The 16,953-nt window shown below is 40.1% G+C and overlaps 1 protein-coding gene across 1 annotated transcript in view; it reads right to left on the reverse strand.

Annotated features, from left to right (window-relative positions):
• The window catches only part of LOC144768737 (integrin alpha-M-like), a 364,452-nt gene that overhangs the window by 147,395 nt on the left and 200,104 nt on the right, over positions 1 to 16,953 (reverse strand). Inside the window, exons 16-17 of the mRNA XM_078652620.1 lie at positions 12,419 to 12,576; positions 2,920 to 3,071 (exon numbers count right to left, since the gene is read on the reverse strand). Of these exons, the coding sequence (XP_078508746.1) occupies positions 2,920 to 3,071; positions 12,419 to 12,576 (310 nt within the window). The remainder of the gene's footprint in view (positions 1 to 2,919; positions 3,072 to 12,418; positions 12,577 to 16,953) is intronic.

Here is a 16,953-nt window from a genome sequence, read left to right on the forward strand (position 1 = left end):
TTTTTCATAAATACTCAAAAAGAATTGTCTTTTGAATTACAAATCTACAAAAGCTGGGTAATAGAAAGATAGTCATTAATCAAATGGTCAATATACAAAGTGATGATTAACCTAATTATTTATTTCTCAGCGGTTCTTAACCATTTGACTTCTGTGAACACTCACTGAATCATCACTTGAATTCAAAGCCCAGCACTAAGTCCTCATTGGAAGGCGCGGATTCCCTGCTTATGCAAATTCTACAATTTGAACTAGGGGTGGGCAATTAATTATGCTCTTCCGGCAGAGGTTGCGGAGTTATGGTCACACTGCATTATGCTTGTACTGCGGAGTTCCAGGCAAACTCCGCCAATCGCTGTGTGGCAAAGTTTTTTCTCTTTCGTGGCTCACCAATGGTAAGTTGGCAATCGCGAGCAAGAAATGGCATCCCCGAACACAAATTTTGGGCACTAGGAAGCCCAGATCTCTGTGCTGGGGTGAAGGTATGACATTGTTCTGCATTCTGTCCATCAATTGTTCTTTTTGCATTTGTCACCCTGAGTGGGACGGGTATGCCCAGACGTGGGTCCTGTACTCTCCCTGCCACTGGAGTCAAGCTATTCTGGCTGATGAGGGCTGAAAGCCCGAAACCGGTCCTAGGATGATTATTTCCAGTCCAGGGAAGACCTGGCCTGGCAGTTTGGGCTGGACTGTTCCAATTGGGCGCAGGGTCAAGACTGATTTGCGTATGGCTGGGTCCAAACTGGAATGGCACGGAGAGCAAAAAAACGATGGATTCAGGCCCAGATCTCTGTACTGGGGTGAATGTAGGACATTGTTCTGCATTCTGTCCATCAATTGTTCTTTTTGCATTTGTCATCCCCACTAGGAGGGCACCCAGTGTTTTTTATCAATGCGGGCGGTTGCGACCGTTCGTGGTGTGGAAGCTGCAGCTCGAGTAGAAAATCTACTCAAGTGCAGCAAAGAAACAGCGCCGTCTGGTGCTCCACGTAATCTGGTACATGCTAATTTTGCATTGTGGAACAAGCTCCTGGCACCAAAAATTAGCCCGAGCATAGCAGCATACTGATTTCTGCCTATTTGCAGAACTCTGCAGGATCTCAGAGTTTTCAGGTAACTCCACAAAATTCAACTTTGTGAGTTCTGCCCACCCTTAAGTTGAACCTCAAAACAATATACAAACATACAAAAAACAAGTATAATTCTCAGATATTATAATATTTCTTATATTTCACAATCAAATATAGAAAAAGTTTACAATTTAGCTTGTGTATTTGTGCATATTTTATTATTTTAATAGCTAAGATTTAATATTATTTAATTTTGTAAACCGGTTGTCGACCTTTTGGGTAGCCTTTGCATCCCCAGCGTACCTCAGACCAGAGCTCAGGAAACACTGCCTTACAATATTAAATTGTATTGGTCCCCCAAGTTTGCGGATGTACTCAATATTATAATTACCTTCCTGTCTCTTCTTTGAACCTCAGTGATGATTTGCTTTACAATTGTATATCAAGACTTGCTGTTAATTGATAACTAAGGGCAATCTTTCCAAGACTTCGCAACTTTTAGAGATTATGTAGAAGTCACACTGTAGTTCAAATCCTTATACTCCATGCATCCCATGTGTCTTCTTATATTACAATTCCAGGTATGATTGCTTCTGTCTTCATCACCTTATGAACATGATACAAATTTGTTATCCTCTTCCTCTCTATTTTCCCTCCCCCTGTTCCTGCAAATGGGCTAGCTTTCTTATCCTCCTCTGTCCCACTTGTTTGTCATATTGGATTTCCCAGTACTCTGATGTAGCCTCTTCAGTGCATTGTAGAAATAAATGATTAAAGTAATAGTTCCAAATATTCCATGATCAACTTCTGTCCACCCTCGGAAGAAGGCAAAACAATAAGTTAACGAGTTTGTCAATGTCCCTTCAAGAGAACATATGAAACAAATTGAAGGAAATCTGGGTTTATATTTTTGGAAGGAGAGAAGCAATCTCTGAACAGAATAAAGAATGGCATTTGCTGTTGTTTATCAGGGTTAGTGATTAAATACTTGTATTAAGCTCTTCTTTGAGCTACGCTCAACCTCTTGTATTAAGTTTTTATCCGATACTATGGGCATGTGCATCCCTATTCATCTGATCCTGAATCTGAATAATGCAGCTACTTTCTTAGCAAAGCAGTATTCACCAATAAGGAATGTGTCTTTACATCGAGCTCCTCACTCACACATGCTGTTTCAACAAGTTGGATATATTGAGGTATCAATTGGCACCGTGCAAGAGTACTCAGGATCTAGGGTTTGCTTTGAGTCAAAAATGCAAGGTAATCCAATATTTCTGTTTACATACCTAATGTTACTAACTTTTGGTCCAGATAAAACTGTACATTATTAAAAGCTAGGTAAGCAGTTATGCAGGTCAGGTAGGCTTTGGTTAAAAGCTAGTAAACGGTTCCAGTGCATTTGTTATATTCAGTAGTTTCCACACACCCAGTATTTGTCTTTCAGTAGTCTCGAGACCTTTCTTCCAAGAAACAAGTGTCATTTTTAGAAGGGAGTACCAGTCCTAGATAAACTGATTGGATATGAATCACAAAAATAAAGCTAGTTCTCCCCTATTTTGAATAGTACTTTTGCATAGTTGCTCCATCTTGAGGTTAGGAAACACCTAGTGGCTTCCCCTGTGCAGGCCACACACACCTTACATTCTAAAGGCCATCTCTCTCTTGATCAGTTCTGCAGTAGGTAAGATTCTCCATGCAAAGGTACCTTCATTGAGGCTATTGAATGCTACAGTGACTAGTGCATGGCTTGCATTCTCTAATAAATTCTACTCTACAGCATACTCAAGTCTCAATATTTTAAAGCTCAAGTATAAACATAAAAAATGAAGAAAAGGAAATGCTCACTCACAGGCAGGTACACATCATAGTCCTCACAACGCCTTTCGATGTCGATCCTCATTGTCTTGTTTAGGAATTGATTCTTGGTGTTAAACACAGCTCGACTATTCAAACGCACCGAGTCCAGATGCAGGCGGTAGTCGATGGTGGAAGAGAAACCTCCTAAAATATTTAAAAAAGAAAACGCTATGCAGTGAGGCAGTGTCCGATTAATTGCAATTTATGTCAATATGTTTGTCAATGGGGAATCTGCATTTTATGTGTAGTGAACAGCAAATATCTTTGTCCTTAATGTACTTAAACTATTGAAATGAGTTAAAGAAATACAGACATTCATGTACATGCCACCTTTGAAGTATTGCCATTCATAGACTAGGAAACGTGCAAGGAAACGTTTCCTTGCAGTAGATATCTATTTTTTCCCCTCATGCACATCCTTTCTTAACAGTTTTTGCATACAATAAATCACTTGAGGGTAATGTCAACAGCACTATGTGATAAACGAGCCATACCCTTAAATTCTCATTTCCACATCAACACAAAATACAGTAACAGACCTCCATACCAACATGACAAATACCTAGACTTCTCATGACCTCAAATAAGTAGACATAGGATTTGAACTCCAGCCTTTGCATTTGGAGGCACTAGAGCTAGATCAATATCATGGTAAGTCATTTCTTTGTCGTTGTCGGTGAAACAGATTTTTCAGTGTGAAGTGTGGTCGCTGTAATGACAGTCAAAGCGAAAGGGATGCACCTTTGCCGTATCATGAACACAGCTGACCTTTGCCGCATTATTGCCAGTATTGTATACACTGTAAGCAACAATAATCAGTCCTAATCCACTAGTACCTGGGAGCTATATGTAGAAAGCGATGTCTGTATTTTAGATCTAATGAAAAATCAGCAATGCCAAATTTGGTGCTCAAAAGGCACCGATGCAAAGAACTTTTATTGTCACAGACAGTTTGTCCCGATCTTTCCCAATAAAATCAGAGGACTATTATCCAAAATACCAGAATAAATGATCACAGAGGCAATGACACCAGTAATTTCTTATTCTAAATTTCTTCTTCTATTTTATGTACTTTAGGAATTACATCAGAGGTGCTCCCACAAGAGCAGAGAATTGTTACCAACATCCACGTTGAACATTCACTTACTATCCTGCAAATCCGATCAATTGCATAATTGTAACGTATATGTGAAAGAACAGTCACACATTATAGTCTCCTTTTATATGCCAAAATCTATGCTCTGTTGGCATCTGCAGGAATGTGTCTATTACTACATCCGTGGAAATTGTCAATAGATACTACAACCTCTCCACCCTAAGAATTCACACAATATGCTGATTGTTCTTCATTTAGAAACTGTGGATCTCATTTACAAGAAATGATACAATTATTCGCCAAGGCAGCGATGCGTTAAAATTTCTTGCACCGGTGTGAAAAATCCTAACGACACCATAGATGCACCATATTTACAATACGGAGCTCCATGGGGGAAGGTCCCAAGGAAGCGTCGGAAATTCGGACGTATCAATGGGGAGGATGCGGCAAGGCATCGAGCCCAAAAGTGGTGCTTTGTTATAGTTGGTCATAAAACGGACTCAACTACAGCAAAACGAGGTGATGCGTCAGTTTTTACTGACGCAAGTAGCCTACTGTATGAGGGACAATGTAATAGATTGTCAAAAGGTGAAAAACTCATCTTGCACTCTATTACATTGTTCCAGGATAGCACGCATACAAGTTGGCAGAGTGTACTTATGTGTACCATTATGCTTACGTATGTGTGACTTAAGTCATTATTGGTGTGTGATGTGTGATTTACTGTATTACCTACCTTATGTGTACACTTACCTGTTTAGGGTATGTGACTTAATTGGAGAATACTAGTTTAAAGTCACTTGAGCTGGTTAAATTAATCTGAAACAGCCAAAGCATCATTCCTACGCCTGAGATTTAGAGGCACCGGAAATTTGATGTATCTCTAGCTCAGCAGCCTGCCTCCCGACGCCGCGTCACTTTGGGAAAAAAGTCATAAATACCACTGTGTCAGTTTTACGGGGGATTTTAAGTGGGAACGCCTATCAGCAGCAGAGTAAGCTCCCTGTAAGAAAGTCCTATGGGGCTTACTTACAGGCAGCTTGCGCAGTTGCTGCATCATTTATTGCAAGCAAGAAGGTGCTGGGATCAGTCATTGCTTGTAAATAAGGCCCCATGTTTCCACACAATAGCACTGGAGCTTGATGAGTCCAAGAAAAATGTTGTATATCATATTATAGAGTGACAAATTATTGATGCCACTAACATTGAGTGCAGAATATAGGCTATTGCTATATCATCAAAGTAACTACACCTAGCAATGAGTAATCTTAACTTCACAACAACTTTTAATTTATCATTAAATGTATGTATATCAAAAGTGTGCTTCGGTATTTGTTGAGAAATTAAGGTTCAAAATGTATGTATATATGGATGGTTGGGTACTCATGACTCTGGCAGGAGTCCTATGGGCATGCAACTTTAAATTAGAGAGCAATCTGATGTTATGGCGGGTGGGGGGCTTTTTTCCCGTTTGATGCCTCTCCCATGAATCCCATGGAAGCTCACACTCTGATTAGTTGACTGCATCATGAAGAGAAATGTAGCAGTCACCATTACAGGATTTGGTGATGCCAGCCATGCACAGGGTTTTTATCAAAGATATCATTTCAAATTGCCATTTTCAATGATGTTGTAGAAAATGTAATGAGTGATGTAATATGTGTGGTAATAAACAGTGCATAGCTAGGGGGAAGGCTATAGTTACTTCAGTTAACTGTAACTAGGAATTTTCAGAGTATTTTGTGTTTAAAACATTAAGCATTAACTGACATTTTCACCTAACTATAACTTCACTGCAACCTTTGGTTTCTTTCTTGAATTTTTAGGATGTTTTAATGTAAAGTAAGATATTATAACCCTACTTAATTATAATACTATAACATCACTTTAATCTTTGTTTTTTCAGTAAGTTTCTATTTTTTTTAAACATAAAGTTATATTTTATTACCATACCTAATTAGGCCTACACCTTGCCGCGCACAGCCTTTGGTCGTTTGTACCGTGGGGTTAGCTACAAGCCCAGGTCTGCTGCCAGGTACTGCACCCAACCCCTGTGGGCAGTCAAACCTATATTTTGGTCATATACAGCGTAGGGTAGGATGTAGGGCCTGACCTGTGGGCTGTCAAATCCTGCTACACATGCACTTTCTTTTTAATTTGACATCACAGGATGTCTCCCTGGCACCCCAGCATGGATCAGTGGGACAGGAACCCATACCCAGTGCCCTTATTCTTACACACAAGTGGACCGAGTCTCTGAGTCATAAAATGGTGGGCGAAACTAACTCTTCATGTTACAATCAGCCAATCAAATTGCATGTTTGGACTTTTAAGGAAGTAACATGCCAACCAATCAGATTGTGTGTTTTGAGCCACTGAAGTCTTTGCACTCCACTGTATGGTATTCCACTCTACACCACTCCACTCTACAGTTTTCCACTCTGCGGCATGCCCCTCTACTGTACGACACGCTACTCAACTCTACAGCACTCCAGTCTTCTCCACTCCACTGTATCCCCTCCACTCTACTCTACAACATGCAACTCCACTCTGCACCACTTCACTCTACTCTACAACATGCCATTACAATTTAAGACACTTTACTCAACTCTATGCTGTCACTCCATCCCACTGCACTCCACGCCACTCTAATCTATGACATGACACTCCAATATATGACACTTTACTCCACTCTACACTAAGCTACTCCACTATACTCTACTCCCCTTCATTAACCTCAACTCTACTCTACAACATGCCACTACAATTTAGGACACTTTACTCGACTGCATGCTAAACCACTCCACTCTAGTGTACTCCATGTCACCCTGCTCTACGGCATGCCACTCCACTATATGACATGACACTCCAATATATGACAATTTACTCCACTCTATACAAAGCCACTCCACTCCACTAAACTCAACTGTAGAACACTTAACCACACTCTATACAACTGGGCGACACTCCAGTCTACGACACACGACTCCACTCTGTGGCACACCACTCAACTCTACGACACACCATTGCACTCTACTACACGCCACTCCACTGTATGCTACTCCATTCTACACCACTCCACTGTACGCCACTCCAATGATTGCCATCCACTCCACTCTAAGCTATTCCACTGTACCCTACTCCACTGTGTGCCACTCCACTCTGTGACGATCCACGCTATTCCACTCCACCACACTCAATTCCACACCATTATATGGCACTCTACTCCACTATAAGACACAACACTCTACGCCACTCCACTCTATGCCACTTCACTCTATGCAATTCCACTCTATGCAACCCCACTCTACACCACTCCATTCAATGCTGCTCCTCTCTATGCCTCTCCACTCTAGTCTACAACATGCAACTCTACTCTACAGCAATCCACTCTATGCCACTCCACTTTACACTATTCTACTGTATATCACTCCACTCTACGCCACTCCACCCTATGGTATTTCACTCTCTGCCACTCCACTCTACACCACTCCAGTCAAAAGCACTCCACTGTATTGCACTCCACTCTACACCACTCCACTCCATGCCACTCCACACTACGCTATTCCTCCCACGCCACTTTACTTTATGCCACTCCACTATATACCACTCCACACTACGCCTTTCAATTGTACGCCAATCTACGCCACTCCACTCCACCCTATTGCACACTACGCCACTCCACTGTACACCAATTCACTCTATGTTATTCCACTCTACGAGATTCCACGTTATGCCAGTCAAATATATACCATACAACTCTATGCCACTCAACACTATGCCACTTCACTCTACGCCACTCCACTATATGCTACTAGACTATGCCTCTCCACTGTATGCCATTGCACTCTTTGATACTACAGTCTATACTATCCCACTCTACAACACTCAACTTTACACTCTTTGTCACTCCACTCTACGCTATTCCACTTCACGCCACTCCACACCACTGCACTCTTTGCCATTCCAGTCCACTCTATTCAACTCCATAACAAGGAACTCTAAACCACGATATGCCACTCCAATCTACGCTAGCCCACTCTATGCTACTCCACTCTACGCCACTTCACTCTATTCCACTATAAGACACTCCATTCAACAACACTTCACTCAACGATTTCGAACAGTTTTATTGTAAAAAATAAAAACCATTGAAGTTAACTGAAAACACCAATGATTAAAGCATAGTTATAGTTAGGGAAACATTATTCTTTCTATACAAACCAAAACTACACAAACACTAGAAATTCTAAAGTTATAGTTATACCTTAGATATATAATGTACGCACCACCATCAAATTGCAATAACTTGCTGACCTCCGTAAACACGGTTGGCAACTCGCTAGCCATACTACATTAACTATTACTCGCCAATCGACCAAACACAATGTTTTATAAATGATGTCATGAGTCTTGGTAGGAATGCTAATATTTAGTATGCTGTAAGTAATTTAATATGAAAAGGTAGAAGCAGTGTAGGAGAAGCACAAGTTATAGTTAATGTTAATTGAGACCGTCTTTCTGTAAGTGTATCCAAGATCTAAAATTCAAAGCCATCCGCAATAAGAATTATATCTTCCTACCATAACTTCAAAACAGAGCTAAAACTGATCCAGTGATACCTGACCCAATAGAAGATGCTCTATCAATTTTGTAAAGTGCTCTGTTACCTTGTTTCATCTTGTTCAAACTAAATATAATTACTAATAAATCATTTCTACTAAAGATTAAATGCAGATAATATCGTAGGGCCAATACATGTGCAGGTCAAAATTTAAGACTCAATATGTCGGTACCATGCTATCAGTATTAGGTAACACTTGTGGAGGGTACGGTCTTTGTGAAGAATCCAAGTATCACAGAACAGAAACGTATTCTTGTGCAAAAAAAAAAAAAATCCATTTTATACTGTTTTGCTGCTTGTGTCCATAGGAAATAGAGAAAATAAATGTTGATGCTGTCCACATTGATTAAATGGCGGGGATTGAATAGTGCTATAGTTTTTGGAAACTTTTGACTGACAAATCTTTCACAAAGCAAATGGTAAAGGGTTTAGCGGAAAACTATATCAGTGATTAGATCATCGGTGTCATGCAAGTAATTTAGTATCCCTCTTCTTGAGGTTGGAGTCTACAATTACTAAGGCATATTTGTGGATACACTTGTTTTCTTATAGTATACCACTGTCGGAGCTACCATATACTGGGGTTGGAAATACCAAGGCTGTCTAGTTTTTATTCTACCTCAAGCCTCCTTTATCTAGCACCCTACATACCATTTCTCCTTGTCTTAATCTTGTAGCATCCTTTTCATTTCTGCTTTCTCTTTTTGACATGGTCTTACCCTTCTCTTGATCAATATTGTTCCCTTTTCTCACTTTTTCTTTCTTGATCTGTGTCGAAGCCCTCCTTCCTTGTTCTAACATCATTTTCAAGCATGCTTCTAATCGGCTGGATAAGAGCCTTCAACAATACGTGTATTGGTTCACAATAGTTAGCAATTACTGCTTCTCTTTAAGTCCTAAAGTCACCATAGAAACATTTTTCATTATATTTGCTATCTGTAATGGTAACACAAAAACCCTATTAAAATCATGACATTGCCAAAGTAGTCATTTAAGCACAATAAAACTGTCTCCACCCTCAATATTATTAAGCAGCATAGGTATATTAAGACCTTATGTATTTGTTAAATGTAATGTAACCAAGCAGAAAAAAGTGCACTTGAAGATATACAAGAAGTGCATGCACTATGTAATCCCAATATTTTTTATATATGTGTGTACTAATGCTTTTACTTTTCAGTAACAACGAGTTCCAGAGTATATGCATTTATATGACAACGTCTTGCTTTGATATATAATGGTCCATGTATTCACATAATGTAAATTGAAATCCTGATATTTGTATCTTATCCAGAGGCCTTAAGCACTGCATTTGTCAATGCTTAACCTTTAATGTGAATGTTTTCCTGGATGCAGTGTTCTTTTATCCTCTCCAGGTGCCTGGTACAATGACCTAATGGATGAAGAGGAACTCTTATCTGTGAACTGGAGCATGAAGGGAGTCAAGAGCACATGAAATCAATGGCCAAAGGGAGGTCTGCTGTCTGTGTGAAATGAAGGCTCGAGACTCAAGGTAGACTACAAGAATGTGGATCAAAGAAAAGAGTTATGATGCCGTTTTTCGAATGTACCTCAAAGAGAGAATGATGGGTCCAGTTGCCAAACAGAATTTTATTTCAAGTAGAGTATTGATTGGGACTTTGGTCCTGATTTAGGAGAGTACCTGAGAGTATAACTAGGTGTTGTATATCTCAGGGTACATTCAGAGCAGATTTCAGAATAGATTGAGGAGCAGACCTTAACACAGACGTAGGCTAGCAGAACTTTTGCACGTTTGCATTCTATGCTTTAACTCATTGTATGTGTTACAAAATAAGGGTTATACCCAACTAAAGTCACTGGGACCTGGGTGAACGTAGTACTGAGAAGAGGGGTCCCAGAACACAGAATAAGAAAAGATATATACATTTAATCATTTATGACCATAAATCTTAGATTGATGACATTGTTGTTTAATAACAATGTGTAAGTATGTTACATCACACAAACATTAGGTAAGTAAAATTACAACGTATTGCGTGCCCCAGAGAGGAAGGGGGATGGGGAAGTGAAGGTGTAGTAGAGAGTGTAGGGTGGTTTTGAAAAGTGACAAAAACAATGGTCATTCCATCTTACCATGCAATAAACTGGTTAGATTCACAAAACATGGACCAAAGGTTCAAAAGTATTATCTGAGCATCATGCTTCCAACAAACAATTGCACCCCGTCCTGATGAAGACCCCTAGCAACGCAGTACCCAGTGCCTGCATTAACTCGTGGGTCGAAACGTCGACAGCCTTTCTTATCTCAGCTTCCATCCATATATGCCATTAATTGCAATTGTTAAATGTATATATCCTTTCTTATTCTGTGTTCTGGGACCCCTCTTCTCAGTACTTAACTCATTGTATGGTTACATGCTATGCAACACTTTATAAAACTTCATTTTCATGCTGACACCTTTCTTTACTTTATGAATCTAAATGAAAATTAGTTTAGTATTCTTTAGTGTCGAAATAATATATCTTAATGCATCCTAGACAAGAAGGTTATCATTTTCAAACCCCTCATCATGCTGTTTTCTTACTGATTTGTACTATCGTAACTGAGATTCTCGTAGGTTACTTGTTTTTGAAAATTAACTTTGTTCATAGAGACGGAAGTCATTTGATAATTTTGTATTTTTATGCGATGTTCTTGAGACTGATTTATATTACGCTGGCTTTAAATTTATAATACATCTATACTTAACCTGATTTCCGAATCAGAGCTTTACTGTGTAGCCAAATAGGTTCCATTCTAATTATGATCTTGAACTGATACCTAACTCCATTATCTCTCAAGCTCACTAACAAGATCATCCCGGAGGGCCAGAGAAAAGGGCCCAAATCCCCTCCGCTCCAGCATCATAGAGGTATAGCCTAATCTGTGATAATAAGCTTGGTATACTTTAGCTGCACTTGGAAAGATGAAACTGCTTATAGTTTCAAAGCTGTGGGGCATTGCTGTCTAAGATTTCTATCACAGAAAGATTGAAATTTATAGGTCTGGTGTTAACTAAAAACTGCTGATTTTCCTAAATTATACATAATATACTTATATATGGGCGTTCAACTACAGCTCTCCATCCATTGGTCTGTCATTGTGTCATTCACATTTTGGTTCTCCCTACTTCTGCATTTAGCACAAGACAGTGGGCCAGCCTACTTTAGCCACTGGCTAACTTCACTTTTAGTAACTGCATTGAGAGACAACCACTAGAAGCATTACAAGACTGTCTCAAGGTCTTTACTTTCATTCTTGACAAGAAACGTAGGTTTGGCATAAATTTAATACATGTATTCTCTATAGATGCCAACCTTGAAGACATAATTGTAGCTGATATTTGGGAGTCAATATATACTCAGGTAAATATTTATATAATTGGCATTTTAACATACAACCACCCTGATATACACCAATCCTACTCATATAGAGAGTAAAAAACACATATTTCTAAGCTTAGATTTATTCAGAGACTGTTTACTTAGAGTATATCCACAAACTTTGGTGGTGTTTGCAGCAACACAAGGCTCTTAATTGAAAGAGTTTCCACTAAGATGCTTCAACATTGATATATTTCAAGACTCAGGTGGACAACCAGTGTTTTTCTCAGTTAGGTAATCCAAAATGACTTATCTACAGCTCTTTTACAAACAAACTCAGCAATGAGTAAACCTCACTCCAAAAAATTCCCACCAGAGTTTCTCAAGTAACATTCTCTGCCTTTGAGTGTACATGCGTCTTCTTACCTAGAGTGTCGGTAGTGAGTTTGGAGACTGTGAAGCATACCCTGGCTGTGCTAGCTTTTCGGTCTTTGACCTCTTGTCCAGAGCAGTCAAATACTGCCAGTGGGATTTCCTTAGGCTGGAACGCGATGGACACAGCTACATCCAAAACAGGCTGTGATCTGGAGAATACAAATAACAAGCAGAATATATTGGCCCTTGCTAGTAAGGATGAACATTTAGGATTCATTGTATCCTAGTTATGATTACATTTTTTACGGGTTTCTATCTGAACAGTGTATGATACTCGGCAGTTCCTTAACATGGGCTAAATACTTAAGACTAAACAATGGCTCTTGAACCAAGAATTGTTTTTAGAAAAATCATACAGCAACTCTAAATGTCATAACAATTCATAGAGATATTTTATACTAGGATACTATACGGTGATACATATTGTTATTTATTCATGCAAGACTCCTTAGAGCGAAGAATTCAGAGATGTGTGTGCTTATGAAGAATGCAAGTGATGGTATGTGCTCGTTGCTAGCGTGATTAGCACAATAAATTGAACAAATATCAAAACCTTATGACCTAAATAAAGCATTGTTCTTTCCTGCATGTTTTTTACAATGCTCTAAGGCTGTGCAAGCACCTTGAGCCTATGTAGCTGAAGCCCAGTCTGAAGCGTTTTTCGCCAACAAATGTATCAGAACTTTCATTGCTTGAAGGCCTTATGGGATAATGTCAGCCTTTAGTCACTCTGTCATCAATTAAGTGTGCAATTGAGTGTGAACACATTTCTTACAACACTTTTCTCAGTTGCATAATAGGGAAGGAGGAGCATTGGGATTGGACATAATCATTTATGTGGGGCTATCATTTTCAGTCATAATATCTGTCTACAAAAGGTAATGAAATTAAGGACCGTCTAGCAGAGGAGCTTTAATACAATGACGCATAACCAAACCATGTAAACAATGATTATGCAAAAGGCTGTATATGGTACAATGGATCACCAAAATAAATTACCATGGAACCCAATATAAATACATAAGATAGAGCAATGGTTCCTGAGCCAAGATATGTTCTGAAAAATCATACACCAATGTTGAATGTAGTAGCAATTCAAACAGATATTTTATACTAAAATACTATGATGTAATAGATATGATATTTGTTCATGCAATCTTATATTATAGAATCATTATCCCACTCTATGGTTTGTTTTGTGTGTCTCACCCTCAACATAGTAATACAGTTATGTTGTTTTCTACCTTAATTGATTGTTTCCTTGTCTGCTCTCATTTTACTGTAGCACTATGGAATAGAGGCCTTCCTGTCTCTTAAGTTAGTTTCCTTCCCTCTGGGTCAACTATTTACTTATTCTGTGATTCTGCATCTCCATTGCTTTTCTCCTCTTCTTTCTCTTTTCTTTAGCTTTAGTTCTGACCTCCAGAAATCTTATTCCTGATGATGACCCAACAGTCTCACTGGCTTGAAACGTTATCAACCACTCCCATATTAACTTTTTTCTTTTTCATTAATTCCTGTTTCTGCTGTAATTGCTTATTTTCTTGGAATATAAACTTAAGCACTTATGCCCAAATGTATCAAAATGACATGCAACGGAACGCAGCAAGACACCTTGCTGCACTGCGATGGGTGAAAGCTAAAGGGCAGGAATGAGTCGTATTTAACATTATACTGGACATTCCTTTCCTTTCCTAGTGCTGGCGCACAATGTGCTGCCTTGCACCAATGCAGGCACTGGTGCAAGGGTTTCTGCATTGTAGGCAGGACTGTTTTTGCTCAGAAAAGGACACCCTCCTGCACAAAAAAACACTCTAAGGTGTTTTCCTCTTTGTGTGCTGCATAATGCAGCACACATATAAAGAGGAAACACATTTCTCCTCATTATGCCTCACCTAACTCAGTCAAGGGATGATTGAGAAAATCAAGGTGGTGCATACCAATCCCACGGCAACCATCAGAGTTAATGGATGGGGCACAGGACTCATCTCTCTAAAGAGGGAGACAAGACAGGGCTGCCCATGGTCACCCCTCCTCTTCGCACTGGCAGTCAAACCTCGAGGTCTTAAAATCCGAACAGACACCTCAATCACGGCCATCCTGTTTGGAGGCCTTGACCACAAGATACATCTCCTCCCTGATAATGTCCTACTTACCTCAACTAACCCCTCAAGGTCCCTTCCAGAGCTCATTCCCATCAAAGAAGAATTGAAGGCAACGTTGAGTTTTAAAGTTAACAACAAGAAGTCAAAAATTCTTAATGACTTGATGCCGCAGGCGGACGTCTGCGCCCTCCAGCAGCCCTTTCAGTGGGCTAACACCACCATAAAATGCTTAGGAATTAATGTCAGGCATCACTTGGAGCGCTGGACCGAACTAACCGGCTTCCCCTCCGAAGGAGCATACTTGAAGAATTGTGGCACTGGCAGCCCATATATCTCCTGGCTAGGACGCATCAATGTCATCTAAATGAATGTACTACCTAGAGCACTGGGCCTATTTCAAACAGCTCTGACTCTCATTCTGGCAAAATATTATTTGCTTATTAATTTGAGCCAGGAAATCATAGAGAATATCTAATAAAGTCCTTATGCTCACTAAAGGTAGGGGAGGACTAGCTTGCACAAACTTACTGGAATACGTTTGGGAAGTCCATCTTCGCTTTCTCTCGGAATGGGTGGTTTGTGAGAGTGAAAAACACTGGCTCCACATGGACCGGGTAGTTGCCTGCCCCACTTTATGGGATCTAGCTTGGTTGACGAAGCTCATACAGACCAAAAGTGCATATATAGCTACCTCTAGTAAGATGGTACTAGATATATGAGATCACATTGTGGTTGGAAAAGGACTCACCACCTTTCTCTTCCCCAATACACCTATTGTTAGGAACCCTGTCTACATGCCGGCACTGATCCCTGCAGTGTTTCCATAATAGGAGACAGGTGAGAGCAAAACCCTGCAAAACCTCTTCAAGGTAGACACAATAAAATCATTTGAGCAATTTTAGGAGAACTTTCATGTCTCATAGAAAATGCCCCTACGGTGGTGCCAGCTCCGACCCGGGCCCTGCACCCCTCCAATATATCATCGACCAACAGACCAATAATGTTTTTTGAGAGATTGTTAGGGAATTCGATGGTGCAAAGGGACTGATATCTGAGCCCTACGAGATTCCAAACATCGAACCGTCTACTCCTACCAACAACTGTGAGAGACTTAACTCGGGGAGAGGAGTTGGCCTAACGGCTAGGGCGCTCGACCTCGGACCTGGAGGAACTGGGTTCGAGTCTCGGTAGCAACGCCAAAACCTCCTGTGATTCTGGGCAAATCACTTAATCTCCCCGTGCCTAAAAATGAAAGTAAATGTAAAAATGTAACGTAACTGGAAAAATATGTAAAGCGCTCTGATACCTGATTCGGTTCGGGTCTAGTTCGCGCTATATAAAACTCGGCAAAAACAAAAAAAAAAAAACTTAACAAGAAAGGAATGAGAACTTATATGATGGGACATAACTGAAACTTTTCGTAGCATCCCACAGTGAGAGTCGGCATACAGAATGATGTACCAATGGTACCTCACCCTGACTCGACTCAACTGCATTTACCCCTATGTTGAAAATGCAACCGGGTGCAGGGAACCTTCCTACATGTTTGGTGGGACTATGCACTTATACAGACCTAAAGAAAGGAAATTCAGATACTTTGGCCAACAAATACACATCTAAAAGATATGGCTTTTTATGGTCTCCTTTCCATTTCACTCAGTTATTCCTGCAAATTGCAAGGCCCTTACCAAGATAAAAATGTGCCATTCTTCTCATCGGGCTTTCTGCACCCTGGACTCAATTGAGTCCAAGGTGGACTCTACTACTGTGAGTGAGAGCGAGGGTTTTTTGTTGGCAATTGTGGAATATGCGATCTACACTATCTAACCAGAGATAAATAAATCAACTGTTAAAACTAGTACTATCCTAAATCAATTTTATTATCAGATGTTCTGATAGAATTAAAAACAAAAAGGGATGATGAAGAGGGATACTGTTAGACCTGACAGCCTTAAGGTGGTCATCCCCCAACTTTCTGACTGCCTCCCTCCATGTTCTGAACTTGTTTTTGTTGTTTTAGGACTCTACACACTTTACCATTGCCGACCAGTGCTAAACAGGTTATGCGCTCACCCCTGAACACGGTAACACTGGCTTAACCCCAACTGGCATATTTAATTAACACACAAGTCCTGGTGAAGTGCAAAACATTTGCCTTGGACCTATAACTTAAATGATATTAGTGGCCCAGCAGCACTCATGTGCCATCCACTTTAGTAGCCCTCCACCCATGGCTCAGACCTGCCATTACAGAGCCTGCAAGTACAATTTACAATGAGACTTCGACCTGGCAAGATAAACGTCTTACCAAGCCTAAACCTTGTCTTTTTATACATATAAGTCACCCCTTAGGTAGCCCCTGTATGACCCACAGGGCAGGGTGGAATGTACTTAAAAGGCAGGACATGTGCTTTTAAGTTT

This window comes from Lissotriton helveticus, chromosome 7, assembly GCF_964261635.1.
Source record: "Lissotriton helveticus chromosome 7, aLisHel1.1, whole genome shotgun sequence".
Lineage (NCBI taxonomy): Eukaryota > Metazoa > Chordata > Amphibia > Caudata > Salamandridae > Lissotriton > Lissotriton helveticus.